Source organism: Mirounga leonina, unplaced genomic scaffold, assembly GCF_011800145.1.
Source record: "Mirounga leonina isolate KUSES-001 unplaced genomic scaffold, KU_Mleo_1.0 Mir_177, whole genome shotgun sequence".
Lineage (NCBI taxonomy): Eukaryota > Metazoa > Chordata > Mammalia > Carnivora > Phocidae > Mirounga > Mirounga leonina.
Genome location: NW_023270459.1, coordinates 3,986,785 through 4,013,382, shown reverse-complemented (window position 1 = coordinate 4,013,382; position 26,598 = coordinate 3,986,785). Strand labels below are relative to the sequence as shown.

The window sequence follows — 26,598 nt, the reverse complement described above, 5'->3', positions numbered from 1 at the left end:
AGGGAGGCCGCCGGAAGGAGACAAGTCTGTTAGAACGACTTCCCGCAGGCTAAATCATTCCGTGCCCGTTCCACAGGGAAGCTAGACTGAAGGAAGGACTTCCTCTCTCGTCCTCCCCCGGCAAGGGTCCAGAGGCAAGCCCACAACTCCCCAAACACTGACCTGACGCAGACAAGCCATAGAAACGTCTTTATTGAAGGGGATAGGGGTCATGCTGAGTTTGGGGACATGCAGTGAAGGGGCAGTCGTGAGCTGTCCTTGCTGGTCAGGGCCCCAGGTCCACCCTAGACCCCCTGGGCCTTTAGGTTCTCCCTCAGGCTGCTGGTCTGGCCCGGGTGCTGTGAGGTCCTTTGGGGCCAGTGACTCATTTGGTGTTTTGGACCTGTGACCAGAACGTAGATTGAAATAGGGGGTCCAGGATTTGGGATCCCCTCAAGGCCTTGGGGCCCTTCATGTATTAGAGATGGAGGCTTTAGGATTTGGGGTTCCCTGGGGGCTGGGACTCTTTGCATTTGGGTATCTTGAGATCCATCGACTCGGCATTGAAGTGCTCTGGTTTCCAGGGATGAGAATTCCTGTTTGGGGTCTCCTGGTGCCTATGAATAGGGCTTGAGGTGCCCTGGGAGCCCGGGATGCATATCCTGACTGCAGTCTCCTCCATCCCAGGCACAAGGACCTCCATGATTGGGGTTTCCTGGGGGCTTGGGATTGAATTTTTAAATTTGGGATTCCCTGGGGATTTGGGGATTCCATGATTTGAGGATCCTGGGAGTTAGGGCCTTAGGGTCCTCTAGGGGCTGTAGGACTTGGGGGCACAGGGGAATTTGGGACATGTACTCTGGGGTTTGGGATCCCCAGAGTCCCAGAATGGGGCCTCCAAATTTTGGGGTCCCCCAAAGGGGGAAGTCATTACTTAAAAAATAGAGAATTTTCTGGGAGCCTGGCCAGCACAGGGGCTGTGGGCCGTGTGGGGTGGGCTTCATACAAGGCACTGGGGGTTTCTTGAGGGCGCAGAGGGTAGGAAGACTTAGGGGTCCTGTAATTAGCACTTCCAGGACTGTTTTGGTGTCTGTAAATTGGGGGTGAGAGTGGGCTAGTTAATGTGGGTCTCTTCTTGAGGGGTAAGAGCAGGGATTTGTTAATGTAGGGTGTCTTTGATTGCAGTGTAAGCTTTTGGGGTGACCATGGGGGTCACAACATCTTGAGGGAACTGATGTTAAATGTAGTTGTTACTCTGTTGCTCTGGAGGTATGACCTGTGTTTATTTCAAAGGGATTTGATGGGGGGTGGGGGGTCTTTGTTATGGGGGAGGGTTCTGATCCAGTGATGAATGACTCAGGAATGTTCTGCTCTGGAGCATGATGTAGAGGTCACCATCATTTGAGGTGATGTGGAAATACGTTACTGGGGGGTCTGCTCTGGGGGTTGGGGACAGGGACTAGCCTGAAGGTGCTACACTCAGGGAATCTCTTTCTGGGTACCATGGGGTCTGTATTTGGGGGTTATCATGAGGGACTCTGTTAATGGGGCCTCAGTGATCGAGGGCTGGCTAATGGGGGTCTCTATTCTGGATGTGTTACTGGGAATCTCTATCTCAGGGTGACTCGGGGGCTCCTTGTGTCAGGAGATGCTAGAGGGGACTCTTTGATGCTCTATCAGGTAGCCAGGCCTCTAAGACTGCATCTCCGCCCTCAGCATCCAGGGAAACCAGCAGCAGAAGAGCAACCTGGAAAGGAGAATCACATCTGTCACACCTTGATGCAGGATACGGGAACATCTGGATTAATCACCCCACCCCACCCCCACCCCTGCTCCTCCCCAAGTGTCTGGGATTCGGCCTTTCTGGATTCTGTCTCTACCTGCCTGGCCTATGCCTTCTCAGGCTCCTGTGAAGTGGAAAGTGTTCTGCCTCCTCTACCTGCCCCGTAAGAGTGGAAGACACCAGAATTCAGTGTGGGACCTCACTCCCTAAAAACCATTTCTGGGTAAGCTGACTAGTCACAAGTTTTCCTAACCTCTATTTCCAGCCCCAACCAGAAGTCCAGATCCCTATGTCCAATGGCCTTGTGCAACCTCTCCTGAACATCCCACAGGAGGTGGGCCAAGGGTTGGCTACCCACCTGGAGATGGAGTTCTCTGATGCGATGTCCTTTGGGGTCCGGACTGTCGTGAAAGTGCGTTTGGGTTGTGTCACTGAAGGGGGCGCAAGGTTTGGGTGAGGGGATGACAGACCCTCAATACCCAACCAGACTCCTTGTCATTGATACTTATCCATGTCCCCAATACCCACCTGGACCCCACATTTCAATACCCATCTGGATTTCATGTCAGTAATATTCCCTGTATCCCCCCATACCTACGTATGTCCCCGGTGCCTGCCCAGAGCCTTGTCGTTAACATCCCCATACCCTACCCCCCATAGCACTTATCCTCTTTGGGATCCTGTCTCATCATTTTCCTGGACCCTGTGTCTCCTGTTAAGTACTGGAGATTCTGTCACCAGCATATACCTGAGAACCCATGACCCTTCCTCCTATCCCCAAACCCTCACCCCTCCTCTACCTCCTACACCCCAGCCCCAGCTCACTTGTCACTTGATGCACTTTTTTGGCTCCGACATTGTCCCCAGGGGGGTCAGTGGATCCACCAATCCTGGGGAGACATGAGAAGAGTGGAGGGGTCAGAGTCATGAGAGGCCAGGAGAGCTGAACCCACAGGACCTACACAGAAAGAGCTAGAGTGTGGAGGTGGGTAGCCACACTGTCCTCCTGGTCCAAGAGGAAGAGACACCTGAGAGGGGTGGGCAGTCAGGGTTCTGGGAGGTGCCCTGGGTTGGGGTTGGTGTTTGGGCTCACCTCTGAATTCGGGATGCTGGTGCAAAGACTCCATGCCGTGGGGGGCAGGTGAAGTACCGGACACCGAAGACAGAGCCATCATGCTTGCCAGTGGGCTGGTCTAGCTCAATGCCATACCAGTAACCTGCAGCAGCGGGGTGTCAGGCTGTCTCAAGGTCTTGCCTGCGCCCCCCCCCCCCCCCCCCCCCCCGCCCCGCCAGATCACTGTCCTCACCGGGGGCAAAGTCTGTCTTCCCATAGAAGCGCACAATCCCTTGCTTCTGGCCCGCAACAAGGACTTGGTCTCCAACCTCAGCCTTGGCTCCCTCCCGCTGTTGCAGGCTGCCCAGAGATGGGGATGACGGGGGCTTCTTTTTGCCTGGAGTAAAGGGTACAGGAGAAGGGAGTGGGGTCCCCAGATGCCAGCCCTGGGGACCCCATGCCACCCAGAAAGACCCAAGATAGAAATTCTGTCCTAACTCCAATCAGGAACTCTAGAGCCTTCCCCAGAACCAAGAGGGCTTTGGGCTTGAAACAATCTCAACTGCCAGAAAATGGGGGGGGGGTGTTAGGCCTGAGGGGAAATTGAGTCAAGAACCTGGAGAACCCCAAAATCCTTTCTCAAAGCTGAGGTTATTTGGGCCAAAGGAAAAACTGAGTCACAGAAGTCAGAAGCCCAGAAATTATCCTTTTAAAATGAAGGAAGGAGTTGGGTGTGAAGGTAAATCAAGTCACTAAAGCCAGGAACCCCACAGATGCTTCCCTAAAACTGGGGGAAAACCTTTGACCTGAGGGGAGACTAAGTCATAGAAGGCAGAGAACCTACAGATCCTTTGAAGAACTGGGTGTGGGGCCAGTACTAAGTCAAAGGAGAAACGGAGTCATAGAAGTGAAGAACTCAAAGATTGTCCTCTGACACAGGAGTTTGGGCCTGAGGAGAAACTGCGTCACTGAAGCTGGGTTACCCACTGAATATCTCAAATTGGCTTGCCTCACCTTCCTCACCCAGAAGGCTCCCCCTCTGACCTTTGTGTTCCCTGCGGCCTTTGCCAGTGACACGGGAAAAGTCCATCCGAGGAGTCCGAGGTGTGGAGGTGACGGATGAGGGGGGTGCATCCACTACCTTGGAGATCTTGGACACAGAGGCAAAGAGACCTGGGGGGACAGAGCCTGCTCTGGGAGTGGTCCAAGCCTCTGCCCTCTGCCCACCCCCATCACCAGCATCAGAACTACTGAGGGGACCCCACCACCACCCCTTTTGAGCCCCAGGTGGGACTGACCCTGCTTGGGGGGGCAGATGAAATACCGGACACCCCCAACACTGCCATCATTCTTGCCCTCAGGTTCATCCAGCTCCACGCCCACCCACTGGCCACTGGCGAACTCCGTGGTCCCGCAGAACCGAAGTGTGCCCGTCTGAGGAAACAAGGGAGGATATGGTTTGGAGGCGGGGGGGGGGGGGGGGGGGGGGGGCGGTCCTTGAGAGACCACGATAGATCACTGGCACACAAGCAGCATGGAGAGTGGATGAGGGAGCCCTAAGCTCAAATCGGTTTGGACATCACCATTTACTGGCTGTATGACTTAACTTCACTGTGCCTCTGTGTCCTCATCTATGATATGGGAACAGAAGTCACACCTACCTTATAGGATGGTTATAGAACTGCCCTGTTCAGTGCAGTAAACAGGCATTAGCCACATATAACAATTTAAATGAACTGAAATTAAATTAAAATTTAATTTCCCTGGTTGCACTCACCACATTTCAAGTGCTCAATAGCCACACGTGACTTACGGGTATTTTATTGGGCAATACAGACACAGAGTATTTCCATCCTCACAGATGGAAAGGGCTATTGGACAGGGCTGTCAGAGCCTCAGAACAGGGCCTGGTGCTGAGTGAGGGATCAGTGAGTGTTGATTATTATGGTCTTGCGGCTTGGGTCCAATGACCTCTTAGGCCTCAGTTTCACCTGTAAAATGGAGATAGCAAAGCACTTCATAGGCTGGTTGGCTGGTTGAAACATCTGCAATATATGTAAATTCACTTAGTTGCTGTGAGCCCTCAGTGGTTATGGCTATGATCATCGTGTGAGGCTGCTTCACTCTCCAAGCCCCAGTTCCTTGTCTATAAAATGGGTGAATTAATAGTGCCTGCTTTGGAGGATTGGTGTTGGGATCAGAATAGGACCTGCGATACACAGAGCTCTTGAGATACACTAAGCCCTATTCTAAGGGTTTTCCGGATTTTAATTAATTTGAGCTTCATACAACTACCTGAGGTGGGTACTGTTATTAGCTCCATTTTAGAGATGAAGAAACTGATACCCCGAGAGGTAGAATCAGTGGCCCCAGGCCCTGCAGCTGGAAAGCAGCAAAGCTGAGATCTGCCTGAGCGTGTGACCACTGTGTTATGCTGTTTCTCTAAGGGGAAGACTGTTATTATTGTTCTTATCTTCAAACAAAAGGTTTCACCTCTCTGAGCCTCTTATAGTCTTCTGGGTTGTAAAATGGGGAGAGTCAACCCATTTTGCTTTCAGAATTGTCACATGGATTAGTTCAGGTACAGAAGGTGTTACAGGTGGGGCTGATGCGTGCAGAACCCTTGATCAGGAAACACAATGTGACTTTTACGATTTCTCACTGTACAAGCAACGAAATTCAGATTCCTTCCAGTGGCTTGCAGGTCGGGTGTGATCCAGCTCCTGCTGACCTTTCCACTTCACCTTCCTGTCACGCTACCCCTTACCTCCTCTTGGCCTCTGTACCTGCTGTTTCCTCTGCCTCCATGTTGTTGCAGGTGAGCTCCTTCCCCTCTCAGCTCAGCTCAGACATCAGCTCCTCACAGAAGCCTTTGGAACACCCCAGCTCCAAAACTGACTGCACATGTCCTCAGCCAGAGGCAATTTACTAAATCCAAACATTTTTTTAAGCTAAAAAAATTTTTTTTAAAGTAATCTCAACGTCCAACTCAGATTCACGACCTTGAGATCGAGAGTCACATGCTCTACTGACTGAGCCAGCCAGGCGCCCCTAAATTCAAGCATTTAATGGTTTTCAAAGCCCTTGCTGCTACCAGAAATTATTTTAACGATGGGTTTACTTGACTGGCTGCGTCTCCTTCATCAGAGAAAAAGCTCCACAAGAGTGGGTCTGGGCTCACACAGCCCTTAATTTCCAAGGGCAGCCTGGGTCCAGCATGGAGCCTGAGGGACACCAGATAAAGAAATCAAAGCTGGAATACCTGGATGAATAAAGATTCTCTCTGCCCTCTGGGCATTTGTACCTGCTCCTCCTACGTGGGACCCCCCCTTCTCCTTTTCTTTTCCTGGCTCATCCCTCCTTATCTTCAAGGGGGTGCATTCGTCCCATCATACCCCTGATCATTCTGACCTGTCCTTTTTTTCCCCAAAGTACTGACCACTCTGGGAGCAGAGGTGGGCCCTGACTGGGGCCCACAAGGCCCAGGGGAACTCACAGGTGCAGAGCTGCACTGATCACTCTGCTTGTGCTTCCTGGTGACAGCCATGACTATTATGGGCTGTCCCTGTCAGGTGACAGATCTGTCTTCCCTCCCTGGACCGAGAGCTCAGCCCAGGGTGGGGCACAAAGGAAGCACTCACAGAACAACTGTGGGAATGATTGGGAGGGTGGGTGGCCAAAGGAGAGGGTCTACACTCTGTCCAAGGACCCAGCTCTGAGGCATGGAGGCCTGCCCTCCCCACCTTTCCCCAGTCTCTGACCTTCTGGCCATCCAGCAGCACGCGGTCTCCCAGGCGCAGGCCCAGTGCACTGAGCATGAGATTGCCCGGGACGTTGTCATAGTTGGGTAGCGTGACCTTGGGGAGGGCACAGGAGAGCGGCACAGCCTCCTCCAGCAGGGTTCGCAGCTCCTTGGCCACCAATGCTGCCTCTGCCTTATCCAGGGACATGTCCATGGGGTCTGGGACCACCTCCGCTGGCACCTGTCCCTTTCGGTTCTGGGGGCCAATGGGAAGAAAGGAAGTGAGGACTCGGGGCACAGGCTGAACCTCCGCTGAGCCCATGCTCCCAGAGACCCCAGTCTAGGTAAAGCCATGGTAGAACTAGGTCAGACCCTAGGCCAACATGGGAATAAGAAGGGGTGAGGCACTGAGGTATAGACCATGTCCCCCAGGAAATCCACCCTCAACCTAAGGCTAGGGATCCCAAGTAATTGAGGGTGGAACTAGGGGTGGAGCCAAGGGAATGAAGGTCACACTTCAGTCTCTGGGTCATGATCTTAGGGAAGCCGTGCCCTGGGAGATCCCAAGCCTGCAATGAGACCATGTGATGGTAAATACCAGCTATCACTTCATTTGTTGAATGTACAAATGATTTTTGTAATGAGCTTCCAGAAACGCAAGTGGTCCTGGCCCCCCTCATCCTCTGCTGGCTGGAAAGGGTGGAGAAGGAAGGAGAAGGGAGACACTGGGGGCTGGGCCAGGGGTGTAGTACCCGCAGCGCCGGGTTGGCACCATGCTCCAGCAAACATTTGGCTGCACCCAGGCACAGGTTGGAGGCAGCGATGTGTAGGGCTGAGCCGTGGTTGAAGTCACTGCACGTGGAGTTCACCACTGGGTTGTGGGCGAGAGGAGGGTTCCGGATGAGTGGCCTCAGCACCCCGCCTGGCCCCCCAACACCACCTTACAGCCTCCCCAAGTCCATCTCACAACCCGCAGGCCCCAGTGCCTCCCATAGCCTCGCATGCAGAGCCCCGCCCCTCCCAACCAGTTCCTGCTCAGCCCTGGGGATGGGTCACGGATGTCTGGGCCCCGTCTCCCACACCTCTTGCCTCCAACCTACCACTATCTCCTCGGATCCCGGTCCCCTCACCCTTCCCCCACCTCCTCCCCCAAACACACCCTCCTCCTGCTTCCAGCCTCCTCCTTAGCCTGGGTCCCATCCCCTCCCAGCCCAGACCCTCCCACTCACCTCTTGGCCGTGCGCCCTTCAGCAGCACGCGCACCAGGTCGGGCACATCGAAGTAGGCAGCGTAATGAAGCGCGTTCATGTTGGTCCAGCGGCTGCGCAGCGTTACATCAGCTCCCAACGTCAGCAGCTGCTGTGAAAGGCGCACGGCCGCAGCGGGGTCCCCTGCGCAACAGCCCAGCTCAACTTGCGTCCCCTCCTCCAGAGCCTGGGCCCAAGGCATGGGGAAGGCCCTGGGCCTCAGGGACCGCGCTTTGGCATCTTAGGCTGTGGATTCAGGGTGGCGGTCTGAAGGCCGGGATTCTGAGTGGTTTTGAGGGTGTCCAGTCTGGGGGCCTAGGTGCAGGGGCTCATGCTTTGGGGGTTTGGACCTTACCAACTCCGTGGGCCCCAGCCTTGCACGCATAGTGGAGCAGTGTCATGTCGGTCAGCCCATCACGATCATTCACGTGGCAGCCTCGACGCAGAATCTGGGAGAACCGGGGTCCAGAGAGGTTTACCCAAACATGTGAGGGACCCTATCCTCTCCCTCCCTGGCTTCCCAAGTATCTTACCTCATTGCCGATGACGTCGATCTTGTGTTGGACTTGGGGCACCCACTGGCGCACAATGGCGAACAGTTCAGGGATGGTGGTCTGGGGGTCAAAGAGAATCTCCTGGCACGCCGGGTCATTGGGATCGAAGAATGTGAAGGCTAGGGTAGTAAGAGGTCCAAAGTCACCCCAGGCAAGCTGACCCCCTCTTTCCATCCTGAGGCAGGGCAGCTCTAGGCCTTTGCCTTTAAGATCCTCTAATGCATGGTCTCAAACCATATGGTGCATGAGCCACAGACATTTTCTCTGTGGCCAGCATGAGGCTTCAAGATCAGGAGGTTTCACATCAAACTCTGGATGCCTCAGGTGTCTTGCAAAGTTGGAAGATCCAACAATCCTACAGAGCAGCAAACTCCACTCCTTGAAACAAGAGTGTGGAAGGAGTGCGGTATTTTGAGTCTGCACGTGCCCCCCACCCGGGGGGTTGGGCCCTGGGGGGGGGTCACTGCTCTAGCGTACTACGACCCTGGCTCAGAATGGGCACAGTTTGGCTAAATCCCAAGTAAAAAGGCCAGAAAAACCTGGTTTTTAAGAAAAATCTCCATTTTTCAAATACCGTGCAGTACACATTAAAATGTACCCATGCGCAGGATCCAACCTGCAGCCAGCCAGGGTGGGAGTCTAGAGGAACTTGCATCTCCCCCGACCAGGCTCTGATGACTGGTGCTCTCTGTAGTATTGTCAACACTCGGCACAGGGCCTGGCCCGAGGCAGGAGCTCTGCGCGTAATGAATGAACGAGGAAATGAACACCTGGATGTCACACAGCCCGGGAAAGGGCCACAGACACCGCGTTTCCAGAAATCAGCCTGTGTGCTCCTTTTGGAACCCCAGTCACGTCACAGCCCTCCTTGGCTCAGGACCTGGCCCTGGCTTCCCCCGACACACTCCCAAGTACTGACCACTGTCCTCCCCGCAGCCCACAAGCCCTGCACAAACTGGCCTTGTCTGTTCTCTGCCCTCTCCCTCTCACCCAGCCACACTGACTCCTTCTGTCCTCCCAACACACCAGGCAAATTCCTGTCTCAGTGGCTTTGCACTTGCTGTTTTGCTTGCCTGGGACAGTGTTTTCCCCAAGCCTTCTCGGGGCTTTGCAGGCTTTACTCCAATGTCACCTCTTCAGGGAGGCCTCCCCAGACTACCCTGTGTAAATCAGCGCCTGTGCCCTTCTCCATCCCGGGCCCTTTATTCTTTCTTTAATCACAGCATATCCCACTACTTAACATTAACTTGTTTGCTCCTTCCTTCCCGTTCTCCCTTCCTCTTTTCCTGTTTCTCTTCTTCCCTCTTTTTTCCTCTTTTCCTCTCTCACGTGTCTCCCTCACTAGGATGTAAGGACTATGCTTCCGTGCTGTCTGCTCACTCCCTGCCCCCCAAGGCCCACCGTCGCAGCTGGCATGCAGTAGGTGCTCAATCAATGTCTGCTGAATTAATTGCACACATTTAATACACAAATACACAAATTCTTCAACGAGTCCACCTTAGCCCTCTCTCTCTCCTAGACCACATTTCCAGATTCCTTCATGTTCTGTGACCAAACCCTCCTTGTTCTACAAGCAAGATTCTGAGGGAGGTGGGGGTGGGGCACAGGGAGCAGCCTACACCCTCTGACTTCCCACCAGGCCACAGGCCCCAGCCACATATAGCTACATTTCCAAATGAGATTTCCAGTTTCCTGGCATGGATTCCCTGCACCTGACACCCAGATAACGTTCTTATTTTTCTATCAGACTGAGCTCAACTTGGAGCCTCTCTGACCCACCTCTAGCGGGTGATATGGCCACAGAGGCCATCCCTCCTGCCCTATCCTAGCGATGCCAGCTCTTTGAACCTGGTGTCTAGTTTCTGAACTTACAGCTGCTGGGGATTCCCAGCCAACATCTTCTAAAAGCCCCCTCCACCCTCTGTATCCAGTAGCCAGAGGGAACTTTTAAAAATATAAATCAAGGGCGCCTGGGTGGCTCAGTTGGTTAAGCGACTGCCTTCGGCTCAGGTCATGGATCCTGGAGTCCCTGGATCGAGTCCCACATCGGGCTCCCTGCTCAGCGGGGGGTCTGCTTCTCCCTCTGACCCTCTTCCCTCTCGTGCTGTCTCTCATTCTCTCTCTCAAGTAAATAAATAAAATCTTTAAAATATATATATATAAATCAAAAATATAAATCAGATCCACCACTCCACTGCTTTTAAGTATCTCCCTACCAACTGCTCTCTCTTCATCACACTTATTCAACGTCCTCACAGTAGCCCCTAAGGCCCTCCAAGATCTAGTCATTGCCAAACCCTCACCTCAACTCCCATCACTCCCTAACTACAGCTCCAGGATGGTCTTCTGTTCCTGCCTCAGGCTTTTGCAATTGGTGCTCACAGCCAGGAACTATCTTTCTCCAGCTCTCCTACAGCTGATTCCTCCTCATGCTCTGGGCTTCAGCCTAAATGCCACCATAATCAGAAAGACCCACTCTGACCACTCCATCTCAAGGTGCTGCCCCCCTATTATATGTCCCTCTTTTATTTCTTTTATTTCTTCCATAGCATTCACTCCATCTGAACTTTTCAGATTTAACTATTACTTGCTCCCTCCTGAGAACAGGGATCATGCTTGGATCACTCACCATTAAATCTGTCACCCAGAATAAGGCTTGCCACAGAGTAGTAGCAATGGATAAATATGCTTGGTGAATGATTAGACACTTTCAGGTTCTCCAAGAGGCCATCCTCCCTGCTCCACAACTTCCTACCTCAGAGCCTTTACTCCTGCAGTTATCTCTCTGGGTATTCCCTTCCCCTGGCCCTTTCCCTCGTTAAACCCCAATTCATTCTTGGGTCTTCCTCAAATGCTACCTCCTCATGGAAACCATGTCTTAAAAAGCTCCTGCAGCATCCGATTCTTGGCAAACACAATTCTCATCATGTCTTGTAATTATATATTTATATTATATCTGTGTAAGTTGTCATTGAGGCCTGTAAGTTCTCTCAGGGCAAAGACTGGGTCTGTGTGGCTCCATGCTTTGCTCCAAGCTCCTAGCATAGAGCCAGGTCCATGACAGGCTTTCAGCAAATGTTTGTTGAATGACTGAATGATGTGTCATGAATCAAAGATTAGGATATTCCAATTGCATTCTCCAACGGATGAATGAATAAATTAATGAAGGGGGGGTCCAAGGGCCAAGACTCCCCTGGACCACTTTCAAAGCCCCCAGAATCACCAGCAGAGCTCAGCCCAACCTCCCTGGCCACCCAAGGCTCCAGACCAAATTGCAGGGTGGGGAGGGTGGTTACCGTAGTCCTTGGGGAGGGGGGCAGGTGCTGAGGGGTGCACAACAGGCTTCTGCCGGCGCTCCTGGGTGGGGCTGGGGGCCTCGGGGACCAGCTCCTCCTCCTCCTCCTCTTCTTCTTCCTCCCCCCGGAGTGGAGGGGCCATCGGAGCGGGATCTGTCTTAGTCATAGTCTTCAATGGTCCTCCGGGGGGTGGGTGCAGAGTTGGGGGCGGCTTTCAGGCAAATCCTGGAGACAGCGGTCAGTTATAGAGAGCGCCTCACAGGGTCCAGGGTCTAAGCCCCCAAAAGCTCCCAGAAGCTCCAAGGCCCCCAGTGGCTCCCACGCCCCCAGCTCTGGATTTTGGGTAATCATAGCGACGACCATTACCCCTCAGAGGACCCTGGTATGTGGGCCCAGCGCCTAGCACTTCCCCCAGGTCCAGCCCCCCATTCTTCTCCTCCCGCGTCAGGCTCCTCAGTCTAGGCCGCCCCCTCCCCGGGTTTGTTTATCTCGGGAGGCAGGATGCTTCGCCCCTCCCCTTCTCCGCGGGCCTCCCCTCTACCCATCTTACCTGGGGCGGATGGGGCTGAAGACCAAAGCTGAGACTGGGGAGACTGGAGTAATGGGGTGTCAGTGTCCGGGGAAGTGATGGGGGAGCAGAGAGAGACAGAAGGGGACGAGGCCCAGACGCCGACAGGGGATGGGGGTGGAGAGGGAGGGGCGCAGACGGCGCATGCGCAATGTTACCCCCAACCAGGCGCGGGGGCGGAGATACTGGGAGGCTCCTCGCTTTGATGAAAAGACTTGAGGCAGCGTCGGGAAGGGGAGAGACACGGAGGATGGGGAGAGAAAGAAGAGATGGTCACGAAAAAGGATGTGAGGCATCAAAACAGAGAGAGATGAAGCAGAAACAAGGGCAAAAGGAGAGGAATGGGAAAGCGGGCCCAGTTCTATTTTGTGCATACCCCTGGGATGGAGGCTTCCCGCAGGCCCGCAAACCAGGCCAGTTAGGGCAGGGGTCTTGGTGTGGTGGTGATGATGTTTTCTCTCTCTGAGGTCTCAGACCTAACCCCTTCTCCATGCTCACCGCATATAAAGGGTGTCTCAGAGGGATGATTTTGTAGACTCCTTTCATCCTCTTTGGTCATCAGTCATCGTGGTTATCATCACAGAGTGCTCACAGAGAACTTACCAGGCTCAGAGAGGTTAAGCCAGTTGCCCAAGGGCACACAGCAAATAGGTAATGGAGCTAAGACTTGAAACCAGACAGCCTGGCTGCAGAGTCTGGGTTTTTAATCACCATGCTACATGGCTGTAGCAGTGTCTAGGGGCAGAGCTGCCAATGAACCTCTCCAAACCTGAATATCCCCCAAGAAGACCTGGAGCCAGCCCAGGGTCCAGGCCTTCCTGGCTCCTTCATCTTGGTTTGGCTGTCACGCCTGCCTGGCTGTGGCCTGCACTGCCCACAACCCCAGCCCAAAGAGGACTGGGTGACTTTGCCTTCCACCCTTCATCCTTCTAATGGTCAGGGCTGGTAAGTTCCATCTCCAAAATATTCCTTCCAGAATTTTGTCCCTCACCCCCTCACCCCACACGCAGGCCCTCATCCTGGTCTTTCCGTCATCCTCTCCCACCTGGACTATGACAGCAGCCTCTTCCCTGTTCTCCCCCCCGCAACTTGCTCCCTATAATGCAGCCACAGGGACCTAACACACCCCCATCAGGGCCCTCCTTGACTCGGAGACATCTGCTTGCTGCACCTCATTCTAGATTAAAAACCAATGTTCTCAACCGCAGCCCACAAGGCCCTAGGTGAAATTTCCCCCATCATCTCTCCAACATCTCTCACTTTCCCCCGAATCTACTGCACTACACTGGCTTCCTTTCTCCTCCTCAGTGCAGGACTTTTGCACTGACCTTTCCTTCTGCCCAGAATGCTCCTCTCCCAGACACTTGGTTCCCTCTCTCCCCTCGTTTAGGATTTTACTTATTGGCACCTTCTCTGCTCTAAAATTGCACCCCCCCACACATACACTCCCTCCCCTGCTTCAGTTTTTGCCATAGCAACACCGCCTTCCTCCAGCTGACCCCCTGGATGTTGGGCATTTCCAGGGGCTGTTCTTCTCCCTGGAGCATCCAGCCCGTATGCCTCCACACCAGGTCTTCTCATCCAGGTGTCTGCTCAAACACTGTCTCCTTAGACAGTCCTCTTCATCCATCCATCTGCCACCCCCACCCCATTACATTTTCATTTAGTCTTTACAGCGCTTATCACAATCTGAAATTATTTTGTTTATTAGTTTACTAGTTTGACTTCCACTCAAGCAGAATAGGAGCACTATGAGGGCAGGATTTTATTGGCTGTGTTCACTGCTATATACCCAGCTCAGCACCATACTTGGCAAAGGATATGAGGGGCTCTTCAGAACCAGGTACCATTCTTCCCAAATAAACAATCCTTGTTCTGCTTTGAGACTGTTTTACTGACTGCAAAGGTTCAAGCTAGGGGTAGCAGGAACCTGGCACCAAGGGGAATAAGGATTGATGGGGCTTGGGCTCAGGTCAGCCCCAAGGTTCAAGGGGTCCGTAGAAGGGGGTGCTTGGAGCCAGGCCCTTGAGGGAGGTCCTACAATGGCCCAGGCATGGGTGGTGGGGCTAGGCAGGCCCATGTATGAGGACTATCTCTTCCTTTGTTTTGTTTTGTTTTGTTAAGATTTTATTTGACAGAGAAAGACACAGTGAGAGAGGGAACACAAGCAGGGGGAGTGGGAGAGGGAGAAGCAGGCCTCCCACCGAGCAGGGAGCCCGATGTGGGGCTTGATCCCGGGACCCCAGGACCATGACCTGAGCCGAAGGCAGCCGCCTACCGACTGAGCCAGCCAGGTGCCCCTCTTCCTTTGTTTTCTGTCACCTGTCCCACAACATTATCTGTCCTGGTCCTTATGCACTGGGGGTCTCAGTGTCCAGGAGCTCAGGCTTGGCATCCAGTGTGGGAGGTGCAGGACTCTGGGCAATGACCACAGCTATGTCAGGCCCTCCACAGATGATGGGATTCTCAGGTCCAGGGAGCTGGGCAGTCCCAGACAAAGAAGTGATAGAGATGGAGAACATAGGGGAAAGAGGGGAGGGCAGGAGAGAGGGCAGAGAGGACGGGGGAAGAAATGATGAAGAATAGGGAGGCCAAGGTGGGAGGGGGATGTCAGGGAACACAGAGAGATGTGGGCAGAGAGATTTGTGGGGAGACGGGAAGAGATGTGAGGCCAGAGAGACATTCGTGGGGGGAATAAAGAAGTATGGGGACAGAGGAAAATGTGGGGGACATGGAGAGACAGATATGGAGGTAGGCCAAACAAAGAGGAAGACAGAGAGGGACAGTGATATGAGGGACACAGAAAGATGCAGGTGAAGAGAGCAGTGGGGAAATGGGGAGACAGATAGGAGGGCAGAGAGATGGGGCAGCAAAAACATAAAGATGAATGTGGGAAGAGAGAAGGACATGGAAAAATAGGATTGAATGGGGGCAGCGGAGGCAGAGAGGCACTGTCAGCCCAGGGGCCCTGGCAGGCTTCATGAAGAGTCCCAGGCCTGAGTTGGAGCTCTGTCCCTGCTCTTCTGTATGTCTCCTTTATGCCCCAGCATGGTCAGGCCATTGTCTCAAACACAGAGCGTCCAGGGGCAGGCACATTGCAGTTCCGGCTGACTGCTACTAGCTGCGAATACGAACCCAGTGCTGCTACATCTGCTGAGCCTTCAGGAAAGACCAAAAATTATTTTAAAACACTGTTGTTGAGGCCAGAAAAAATCCTATCTGTGAGCCATGTCCAACCCATTGGCTGTCAGGCTGAGACACCTTAGCTACAGGGCTACTTTGGGGGGCTCCTTTTTGTTTAAAGACCCTTTTCTTTTTTAAGATTTTATTTATTTGAGAGAGAGACAGAGAGAGAGTGAGAGAGAGAGAACATGAGTGGGGTGAGGGGCAGAAGGGGAAGCAGGGTCCCTGCTGAGCAAGGAGTCCAATGAGGGGCTCGATCCTGAGACTGAGGGATCATGACCTGAGCCAAAGGCAGATTGTTTAACCCACTGAGCCACCCAGGCATTCCGGAGGGGCTCCTTTCTGAAACCCCTTCCCACTTCTCTTGTCCAGCCAGGGCTGAGAGCCCTGGGACCTCAAACTTGGCTCTGGGGGTTTTAAGCAGGGAAAAGTCCTGGTCAAACTGATTCTTCAAGACAGGATACCCTCCTCCAATACTCAGTAGTAAGATACAGGAGTAAAAGGGCCTTTAGATGGGGTCGGGGAGCCTCTAGGAGATAGGTTGCAAACTCAAGCTCTATTAGGAGCCAGGCAAGGAGCTCTCCAACAGGAGAGAGCTAGCCTCCTGTGCAGTCAGATACCTGGTTCAAATCCTGGTTCTGCAATTTCCTGGCTGCCTGACTTTGGGCAAGTGACTGTAGCATCCTGGCACCTGTTTTTTCATCTGAAAAATGGGGACCAGAGCCGCATCAAGGTCATAGTGAGTTTTCAGTAAGTTATTAATGCTGCCTGGCAGAGAGTAAGGGCTCCTTAAATATTATTAATAAATAGAGCAGCCATTACCCTGCTCTGACCAATAGTTGGTAGGCGTTGCCAGATGGACTCTTTTCAAGACAAGCTAGAAACTTGGAAACATGAGTGAAATGTTCTGACTTTTAAATACTGGACTCTAGTTTAAACGAAAATACATATGGGGGTGCCTGGGTGGCTCAGTCGGTTAAGTGTCTGCCTTCAGCTCAGGTCATGGTCCCGGGGTCCTGGGATCGAGCCCCGAAATCGGGCTCCCTGCTCAGCGGGAAGCCTGCTTCTCCCTCTCCCACTCCCCCTGCTTGTATTCCCGCTCTCGCTGTCTCTCTCTCAAAAAATAAATAAAATCTTAAAAAAAAAAGAAAATACATATGCTATGGGGGCCAGGTGGCCCCACTCACCAGGCACGGCAGGCCCCGATGCCCCTAGGTGGCAGGCCCTCCTTGCACACCTGCTGCCCCAGCTGTTCCATAGCCCGCAGCTGCCCCTGGGGCTGCTCCTGGCGCCGCTGCAGTCTCCGCACCCGCCGCTGCAGTGCTTCCAGGACTGTGCCCAGCCTGGCCAGGGGGTGCTGGGCCCGGACTCCAGGCTGTGGCCCGGCAGGAGCAGGGGGCAGGGGGGTCAGGAACACGGTGGTCGTGGCCTCAGGGCCTCCGGATGCTGACCCCAGTACCACGAGGTGCAAGGGACCAGGGGCCACGCAGCTGGCCCTGGGGATAGGGGCGTGGCCTCCGGTGGGGAGGGAGGCACGCCTGGCTTCTCAGTGCTTCGGGAACTCTGCTGCCTCTGGAAGACAAGGCATGGGATTGGGGGGGGGCAGGCGTGGGGGCATCAGGGCCAGACTCCGAGGGGTACTGCCCTCAGATAAGGCCAGACCTCAAGGAGGAACTTCTCTCAGGAGAGGAGGGCTGGGGATCAGACTCCACGGATTATTTCCAGGTGGGGAAGACTGGGGGTCAGACTCCAGCAGTGGGACCTCCTTTTGCTCACCTTAGCAGGGGGGTGCCGGGGAGAAAATGGACAGCACTGCATCAGGCTGCAGGGAGCACACAGCCCGGCGCCACTGGAAGCAGGATGGTGTGAAGTGCTCACTGCACAGGTGCTGGCGGCAGCTGGGCACCCAGTCTTCATGGCCCATGTGCCGCAGCCAGTCCCTGATCCCATGACCCTGAGCAGGTTCAGTGGGAACCTGCCAGGGACCGTGGGGTTACGGGGTCAGCAATATCAGGTGCAGTCCCAGCCCTCTCTGAGGATATGTACACCCAGAGATCCCTGGGCTCCAAACCTCAGTCTCCCCAGGCCAGAAGCTGGCCCTGCCTCCTTCCCAGGCTCTCTCTACCACCAAACCGCATCCCCTACTTCAGCTCCACCTTTTAAACACCCAACATCAGCCCACCCCTCCCACCTCTGCTGCCCCTCCCATCCAGCCTTCATCCTCTCCTGGCTGGACTTCTGCAGCAGCCTCCTTCCGGATCTCCCCACCCGTGGCCACTCTGCCCTCCCCCACAATCTGTTCCTCCACATGAGTCTGAGAGAGAGTTTATGAAACTGGACAAATCTAGAATGTGTCCACATTCATGCGGGTGGGGGTGGGGTGGGGTGATAGATTAAAAGAGATTTAAGAAACATCCAATTGCAGGTTGTGGACCTCGTCTGCGACAATCATTCCATAAAAAGACATTTTAACACAGTTGGGGAAAATTTAACATGAATGGGGTATTGGATAGTTGTAAGAAATTAATTTTGCTAGGTATGATAATTGCATTGGTTTATGCTTCTAAAATAGTCATCTGTTGGAAAAACATTCTGAAATATTTACAGGTAAAAGAAGTAACATCTGGGATTTACTTTAAAATCATGCATTAAAGGTATAAGTGGGTGGGGGAAGATGGAAAAGATCAGCAAAATGTTGACAACTGGTGAATCTGAGTGACAGATGCATGAGAATCCATTCATATAACTATTTTTTGTGTATGCTTGAAAACACCTGTTAAAAGGTTTTTAAACAACTCAACAACAAAAATTAACCCCATTAAAAATGGGCAAAAGACTTGAACAGGTATTTCTCCAAAGAAGATATACAGATGGGCAACAAGCATATGAAAAGATGCTCAATATCACTAATCATTAGGGAAATGTAACTCAAAACCATCAGATATCACCTCATAACCATTAGAATGGATACTATAAAAGAATCAAAACGGGGGGGGGGGTGCCTGGGTGGCTCAATCGGTTAAGCATCTTCAGGTCAGGTTATGATCTCCGGGTCCTGGGATTGGGCTCCATACTCAGCAGGGAGTCTGCTTGTCCCTCACCCTCTCCACCCCTGCTCGTGCTCACGCACTCTCTCTCAAATAAATAAAATCTTAAAAAATAATAATAAAAACTGAGGGGCTCCTGGGTGGCGCAGTCAGTTAAGTGTCCGGCTCTTGGTTTCTGCTCAGGTCATGATCTCAGGGTCATGAAATCAAGCCCCACGTTGGGTTCTGAGCTCAGTGAGGAGTCTGCTAAAAGTTTCTCTCTCCCTCTCCTGCCCCTCTTTGCACTCGTGTGTGTGCGCCCTCTCTCTCTCAAATAAATAAATAAATCTTTTAAAAAAATAAATAAAAATTAAAACAAGTGTTGGTGAGGATGTGCAGAAACTGGAATCCTGTGCACTGCTGGTGGGAAATGTAATATGGTGCAGCCACTATGGAAAACAGTATGGTACCTCCTCAAAAAAAGTAAAAATAGAATTACCATATGATCCAGCAATTCTACTTCTAGGTATATACCTAAAAGTATCGTTAAGTGGGGTCTCGAAGAGATATTTGCACACTCATGTTCATAACAGCATTATTCACAATTGCCAAAAGCTAGAAGAAACCCAATATCCATCAATGGATGAATGGATAAAGAAAATGTGGTATATGCATACAACAGAGTATTATTCTTAAAAAGGAAATTTTTTTTTTTAAGATTTTATTTGACAGAGAGAGACACAGCGAAAGAGGGAACACCAGCAGGGGGAATGGGAGAGGGAGAAGCAAGCTTCCTGATGCGGGGCTCGATCCCAGGACCTTGGGACCATGACCTGAGTCGAAGGCAGACACTTAACGACTGAGTCACCCAGGTGCCCCTAAAAAGGAAATTCTGACACATGCTATAATATGGTGAACCTTGAGGACATTATGGTAAGTGAAATAAGCCAGTCACACACACAAAATATATGAGGTATCTAGAGTAGTCAAATTCATAGAAAAAGAAATAGAACAGTGGTTTCCAGAGATTGGGGGGAGTAGGAAATTGGGATCTGTTGTTCAACAGGTATAGAGTTTCAGTTTTGCAAGATGACAAAGTTCTGAAGATTGCAAAATAATGAGAATATTCTTAATATTACTGAGCTGTATATTCAAAAATGGCCAAGATGGTAGATTTTATATGTATTTTACAATTAAAAATACAAATTAAAAAATTAAAGCTTAAAAAATGAACTAAATAAAAGCTTTCCCTGTGGGAGTGGGTGGGAATCATCTGAGACTCAAGACTGTCCAAGATGAAGATCTCATTTTCCAGCTTCATATGCACCCAGGGGTGGCCACATAATTGAGTTCTGGCCAGTCTGTCCTGTGGCGACTGTCAGCACCTGTGACACATTAAATGTTTATTTTAAGCAGTTAAATTTTGAGATAGTTTGTTATGTGGCATTAGATAACTAAATAGTCAGTCATTCACATTCCACCTGTGCAATACCTTCCATATCTGTCACATTACTTAATATTTTTCTTAAAATTGACCAACTTTAAAAATGAAACAAAGAGGGGCGCCTGGGTGGCTCAGTTGGTTAAGCGACTGCCTTTGGCTCAGGTCATGATCCCAGAGTCCCAGGATCGAGTCCCACATCGGGCTCCCTGCTCGGCGGGGAGTCTGCTTCTCCCTCTAACCCTTCCCCCTCTTGTGCTCTCTCTCTCACTCTCTCTCTCTCTCTAATAAATTAAAAAAAAAAAAATGAAACAAAGATACCTCAAAGGAAAACTTTATACTACAACTGAAAATGGAAGACCAGTATCAATTCCATGAACAGACGTTGACCAGAAATATAGCTGGATACCTTCATCTGCTGAGGGCTCCGAGGCCCTCTCTTTGTTAAAAGGGCAGAGTCGGGGTGATAGACAGTGGGGGACACCACCATCTATAGGAGTCAAGGTAACAAATTCAGGCACAAACACACAAAGGAATACCACACAGCCCTAAAACAGAATGTGGAGGCACTCTGCACTGACATGCTATTTTCAGGCATATACATTCCATGAAAAAAAGCAAAGTTCTAAACAGAGCATATCTGCTTTTAGTAATTGTGTCAGGCTCGGTAACAGCCCCCAAAAGATATCCATGTTCTAATCCCTGGAACCTGTGAATACTACGCTGCACGACAAAAGATGTGATTAAGTTAAGGATCCTGAGATGAGGAAGTCATCCTAGATCGTTCATTTGGGCCCAACATGCAATCGCAAGGGTCCTTGTAAGAGGATGGCCGAGCGGATATTATGACAGATGAAAGAGGAGAAGGTGATGTGACCACAAAGGCAGAGATTGGAGTGACGTGGCCACCAGAAATCGGAAGAGGCAAGAAACAGATTCTCTCCTACAGCCAGCCTCGCTGGGAGGGCAACCCTGCCAACACCTTGATTCTGGCCCAGTAAAACTGACTTGCACTTCTGGTCTCCAGAACTGTGAGAGGATAATTTCTGCTGTTTTAAGCCATCAAATTTGTTTCAGTATCCACAGGAAACCAATACAGTGATAAAGGGGGAAATTAGAACACGTTTTCAGATTTGCTTGTATTGCATAAAGAAACTGGAAAAGACACATTAGAAAGGAGGTGGGCAGGATGAACAGAGATGGGCATGGGAGCAAGACTTCCCAGCCAAAGGGCCGACGGACAGGGCGGGTGGGGCTGCAGCTGGTGAAAGAGAACAGAGGGGCTGACTCAGAATCTGAGCTGTGGCACCCAAAGAGCAGAACCCCAGGGCACCCAGCCAGGAACTCTGGCTGCCACAGTCCTTTTCGCCTGTTTGGGATCCAAATCCTCCCATCAACCCCATTCTGCCTGGACACACACAAGAAATCTCTTACAGCAGCACTCCCCACCCCCTCCTCCTTGGCAGAGACTGACAAGTGACTACTCCACACCTCCTTTTCTTCTTCCTTACTAACAAAACTCCAACTTTAGTTGAGGTCAGCATGTGCTGTGCTGAAAGAACACCAGGTTCCTTTGTGTAGGTGGGGCCATGTTCTGGCCAGTGAACGCTTTCGTGTTGTGCGAGAAATCTGGGATGGTACCTTAAATGCGAAGGGTCCTCAAATGGATCAGGGCGGTTCAAGGGGCAAAGGAGGAAAGTATCATGAAAACCCTCTTCCTCACTTGGTCTTTTTCTTATTCTCCTTTGTTCCTCTGGATAGCAACACTTTTATAATGGGCAATCTAAAAATCTACTTTAGGGGCACCTGGGTGGCTCAGTCAGTTAAGCGTCTGCCTTTGGCTCAGGTCATGATCCCAGGGTCCTGGGATCAAGCCCCAGATCAGGCTCCCTGCTCAGTGGGGAGCCTGCTTCTCCCTCTCCCTCTACTGCTCCCCCTGCCTGTGCTCTCTTGCTCCCTCTGTCAAATAAATAATCTTTTAAAAAATAAAAATTTAAAAAAAAATCGACTTTAAGTGGACAGCCAGTGTCTTCCTTTTCTACAGAATAGTGTAGTCTCGTTGCTCATCTTTCTAGATCATGTAGTGGCATACGCTGCTAGAAGTCCTTCTTTAAAAAAAAAAAAAAGTTAAAATCAATTCAAAATGTTTTCCGGATGGTTAAATGCCCAGCTAAATTACTACATTTCCCAGTCTTCCTTGTAGTTGGGGGTGACCAATGATGAAGAACTCACCATTGGGTGGGATTTCTGGGAAGGCTGTATAAAGGGGGCTAACTCAGTTTACAGTTGGAGCCTTTTGCTCTTCCTTCTCTTTTCTTACCAGGTGATGATGGCTGGGGCACTTGGCAGCCATCTTGCAAGGAAGCTGCATGCTAAGGATGACAGCACAGAAAGATAGGAACCTCAGCCCTAATGATTGTGAACCTGCCACACAAGTGCTGGTCTGTCAACCTCTGTATTTGTTTTATTTGAGAGAAAAATAAACCCTTGGTGGATTCTACTATTGTTCAAAATATTTGCTGCCCTTCCCCACATGAGGATTACATACCTCTACTGCAGTGACCTGAGGCTTGACATAGACTTGCTTTGGCCAAAGGACTGACAGTGACATAAGCCACTTCTAAATATAACATTTATGAGGAGCCATTGGGTGATTCTTCCTACTTTCTCTTTTCCCCCTCCTGCAAGACCAGCAATATTCTAAGCAGGGGAGGCTCCTTCGGCCTGAGTCCCAGGTTAGGATATTGTAGAGTAGGTCCACAAATGGTCTGCAAAAGACATAGCGTGAATGAGAAATAAACCTTTGTTATAGTAAGAGATTTTGTGTCTGTTATTGCAGCATAACTTAACCATGCTGTATCCTATCACCTCCATAATTTTTTTTAAGCCAATGCTATTTCACAACTTTCTTACTGCCACCCAAATGCAATGCCTGACTCATAGGCTTCCCATCAGAAATGACTCTCGTATGTTCCGAAAGGGCTGAAAACAGAACTAATGAATGTTTCCTCTGGCTGCCTGGCAGGCTCTTTATGTTATTCCCTGGCAGCCACTTCCTTCGATAGGTTTCACCTTGTTCCTTCCTGCCATCCATGCCTTCTCCTGAATCTCCTTAGGAAACAGCTCCTCACCAAACTCTTAACCATGTGACTTCTGCAAGACTGACTCGGGGGTGAGACTTGAAGTGGAAATGGGCAGCCATTGATGAGATTTAAGCATAGACGTAAACTGATTTTTATAAAGTCATCTGGTTGCTCTGTACGATTGTCATTGTTCTCCTCGTTATTATATGTGAAGCACTTAGAACAGTGCCTGGCATACAATAAGTGCTCTCCAAATAAGTTATTGTTGTTTTTGTAAGGGACGCAGAAGTATAGGCAGGGAGGCCAGCAAGCAGCCATCTCAATGTCTCATTAGCAGAGGATGGCAGTCTGAACTAACTGTGAGAGCAGAGGTCATGAGAAGTGATCAGGCTGGAAATGTAGGGTTTTCTGTTATTTCCTAATACTTCAATTAGGATTTTCCCATTTGCATTTATAACTGTGTTGCCAAGGTGTTAGGGGTTTTGTTGTGATTGATGCAGGGTGGGTATGTGTTTGGAGGGTAAGTCAAAGGATGGGTTGATGGACTGGACGGGGGACAGCAGTGCTGAAGAAAGGATGGGGAGTTACTCCCAGGTTGGGTGTTCAGTTCTTCAATGTTGGACCCTTCACCTATCCATGAGCTCTGTCCGGATAGGAACAAGATCTGTCAGGATCCTCTGTGTCCAGCAGGGGCTTCCTTACTCCAGGAGACACTCAGAGTTGCTAAATTAATAAACAGTACCAGAGTGACATATCTAAAAAAGCAGATCTGGGCGCCTGGGTGGCTCAGTTGGTTAAGCGACTGCCTTTGGCTCAGGTCATGATCCTGGAGTCCCTGGATCGAGTCCTGCATCGGGCTCCCTGCTCGGCAGGGAGTCTGCTTCTCCCTCTGACCCTCCCGACCCTCCCCCCTCTCATGTGCTCTCTCTCTCAGTCTCTCTCTCTCAAATAAATAAATAAAATCTTTAAAAAAAATAAAATAAAAAATTAAAAAAATTAAAAAGCAAATCTGGACGCACTGATTTAGGTTTAAAGACCCCTCTGCATTACTCCTATTCTGCACCAGGGTCCCTCAAGGGACACGGATTGCTGGGTTTCCTCGGGGAGGCCATCTGAAAGGCATTAATGAAATTCATCCAACAAATATTTACTGAGCACCCACTATGTGCCAGGAATTTTTTTTTTTTTAAAGATTTTATTATTTATTTGACAGAGAGAGACATAGCGAGGGAGGGAACACAAGCTGGGGGAGTGGGAGAGGGAGAAGCAGGCTTCCCGCTGAGCAGGGAGCCCGCTGCGGGGCTCGATCCCAGGACCCTGGGACCATGACCTGAGCCGAAGGCAGACACTTAATGACTGAGCCACCTAGGCGCCCCTATGCCAGGTCCTGTTTGAGGGCTGGGGAAATAACAGAGAACAAGACAAGAAAAATCTCTGCCTTCATGGAGCTGACATTCTAGTGGGGGAGTCAATAAATGAATACATCAAATATGTGATATGCCAGATAGCGATAAGCATTAAAAGGAAAAATAAAGCAGGAGAGGGTTATCATTTTACCTTGAGTGGTGACCATAAAGGTAAGACCTTTCCAGGCAGAAGGAAAAGCACAAGCAAAGTCCCTGGGGCAACAGTGTGCCTGGCGTGCTAGGGGGACACAGAGTTACCAGTGACACTAGAGCACAGTGGTAAGGTGGAGGAGGAAGGAAATGAGGTCATACAGATATTGGGGATCCAGCTCCTGTAGGGTTTTGTAGGGCTTTCTGTCTGCTCCAGTCTCACCATTTTGTCTTTTATAGAGCAAGGTGGGAGCCAGGGGAGGATCTGAACAGAGGAGGACTCTGATCTGACTCAGGGGTACACAGGTTCCCTGTGACTGTGTGTGGGGATCAGAGTGTGGGAGTGGGCTGACCAACGAAGAGGCTACTAAAATAGTGCAGTCAGGAGATGGTAATGGTCAGAACCAGAATACAGAGAAGAGGGTCAGAAGTGGTCAATTCTGGATATATTTTAAAGGGAGAGCCAACAGGATCTGCTGATGGACTGGATGAGGAATGCGTCCCGGCCCATTTAGACTAAGGCCACCAGGGACACACCTGTAGTCCAACAGAGTCAGGTTTATTTACTATGGCAATGAGGGAAACTGCACACTGGAGGTACTATGAGGAGTCCCACCCAACAAAGGAAAAAACCGGTTATTATTTGGATTTGAGAGAAGGGTGAGTTTTAGGTGAAATGTAAATGAAATTGTTTGTATAAGCTTAAAGCAAAGCAGAACTATGTGGATAGATATTAGGTCTGGATTGTGAAGTGAGTCCAGGGTCCTGTCTCCTTGAAAGTAATAAGTTTAGGTAGATGTGGAAAACTGTGTCCAGAAATGCCTTACCTGAAGCTCTGCACCTGGACAGAAGCGACTGAGGTTGCTTCTCAGTGTCAAAGTGACAACTCCTCCAGGCATTAAGTGAGATGTTTCATTTTTCCTGATGTAACTCCAAATGGCGAAGTTTAGGACAGCCTATAATTTTAGAGAACAAAGTTTCCTAGTAAAAAAGCAGCAGTCACTCAAAGGGGAATTTTTTTTTTCACTTTACATCTGCAGCATGTCCTGAGAAAAATACAGAAATATTTTTCCTATTAACTCTTCAGCCAGATTTTCCCGTGTCTTTTAGTCCAGCCGGGGAATAAATGGGAAGACAGATTTTTTTTTTTTTTAAACAGTTCAAGCTAATTTTTACTTTCTCAAGTGCGAGGAAAGAAAAGAGGTAGGGATGACTGTAAGGTTGGGAGGAAGCTCTTAACTGAAATAGGAAAGGTTGTGGAAGGTTTGGGAGACAAGATCAGATCAGGAGCTCAGTTTCGGATGTTTTACGTTTGAGAGACCTCAAATTCGTGGAGATAACGAGTGGGCAGTTTTAGGCTCCTCCCTCCACAGTCCCATTTCTCACGCTCGCCCCTTCCACTACCTGTAGTTAATCGTCTACCCCTGCGCTTTAACACATCTGCACCTTCGCCTGTGCCGTATTTAGTGCTAAGAAGACCGTCTCTTCACTTTGCTAGCCTTACTTCTAGACACCTGCAAGCTGGACCAGGCGCCCGGCACAGCTGCAGTTACCCTTGGGCCCCGCCCCCAGAAGCCCCGCCCCGCCCTTGCGCTCACTTGTAGAACCTCACAGGGCGGTTGTCAGCGCCCAGTCGGCCCGAAATGTTGGAGCAGTTCGGAGCCCGGCAGTACTTGGGCATGGCTGTTCGACCCCATTGAGTCCTGCCCAGTCTGCAGTCGTGCTTTGGTCCTCGCCGCTCTCCGCCTGACTCACGTGATGGGCCCTTGTGCCTCATCACGTGCGGGGGAGGGAAGAGAGCGCCTGCGCGCTACGCGCCCAGCTGTGTTACCCGTTACGCCCTGGTCACGTGGCAAATGGGGAAAGGCGACGCCTTCGGCGCAAAGCCGGTTCCTAGCCACCCTGACCTTACCACGTGTTGGGGGAGAGGTGGCGTCACGGCTTTTCTGAGCCTGCGCCAAGTGGTCCGTCTCGTTCGGCTCCACCCTACGCTTACATCCGGGTGACTGCCATTGCGTGGGTAGTTGCTCGGGGATGGGGAGTGCAGTAAAAAGCGAACTGGAGGCTTTGGTCTTAGCTACGTAAA

At 51.0% G+C, this 26,598-nt stretch overlaps 2 protein-coding genes and 1 long non-coding RNA gene across 3 annotated transcripts; all 3 read right to left on the bottom strand.

The window, feature by feature from the left end:
* Window positions 1–174: 174 nt before the first annotated feature.
* CLIP3 (CAP-Gly domain containing linker protein 3) lies at window positions 175–13,339 on the bottom strand. The gene is made up of 14 exons (XM_035023702.1): window positions 12,206–13,339; window positions 11,656–11,880; window positions 8,339–8,478; window positions 8,161–8,254; window positions 7,788–7,949; window positions 7,311–7,429; window positions 6,578–6,814; window positions 4,115–4,250; window positions 3,861–3,989; window positions 3,070–3,213; window positions 2,856–2,979; window positions 2,588–2,652; window positions 2,121–2,193; window positions 175–1,726 (listed from the first exon to the last, which is right to left on the bottom strand). The coding sequence occupies exons 2-14, from the start codon at window positions 11,819–11,821 to the stop codon at window positions 1,672–1,674; spliced, it is 1,644 nt and encodes a 547-aa protein (XP_034879593.1). The 5' UTR covers window positions 11,822–11,880; window positions 12,206–13,339; the 3' UTR covers window positions 175–1,671.
* Window positions 13,340–13,361: 22 nt separating this feature from the next.
* Window positions 13,362–26,305, bottom strand: THAP8 (THAP domain containing 8). The gene is made up of 5 exons (XM_035023579.1): window positions 26,111–26,305; window positions 17,189–17,388; window positions 16,594–16,948; window positions 15,292–15,382; window positions 13,362–15,174 (listed from the first exon to the last, which is right to left on the bottom strand). Exons 1-5 carry the CDS (start codon window positions 26,287–26,289, stop codon window positions 14,575–14,577), a joined length of 1,425 nt encoding a protein of 474 aa, XP_034879470.1. The 5' UTR covers window positions 26,290–26,305; the 3' UTR covers window positions 13,362–14,574.
* Window positions 19,402–25,462, bottom strand: LOC118022897. The gene is made up of 3 exons (XR_004682596.1): window positions 25,340–25,462; window positions 22,422–22,641; window positions 19,402–19,817 (listed from the first exon to the last, which is right to left on the bottom strand). It is a non-coding gene; the product is annotated as an uncharacterized LOC118022897 (long non-coding RNA).
* Window positions 26,306–26,598: the final 293 nt, after the last annotated feature.

Coding starts and splice junctions, on each gene's coding strand:
- THAP8 (XM_035023579.1), bottom strand. CDS start 26,289: ATGAGGCACAAGGGCCCATCACGTGAGTCAGGCGGAGAGCGGCGAGGA. Junction 15,383..16,593: donor ATCGGGGCCTGCCGTGCCTG/GTGAGTGGGGCC, acceptor TCTTTCCTGAAG/GCTCAGCAGATGTAGCAGCA. Junction 15,175..15,291: donor GCCCCTGGACGCTCTGTGTT/TGAGACAATGGC, acceptor CTGGGCTGACAG/TGCCTCTCTGCCTCCGCTGC.
- CLIP3 (XM_035023702.1), bottom strand. CDS start 11,821: ATGACTAAGACAGATCCCGCTCCGATGGCCCCTCCACTCCGGGGGGAG. Junction 2,980..3,069: donor GAAGACAGACTTTGCCCCCG/GTGAGGACAGTG, acceptor CCGCTGCTGCAG/GTTACTGGTATGGCATTGAG. Junction 2,653..2,855: donor CCAGCATCCCGAATTCAGAG/GTGAGCCCAAAC, acceptor ATGTCTCCCCAG/GATTGGTGGATCCACTGACC.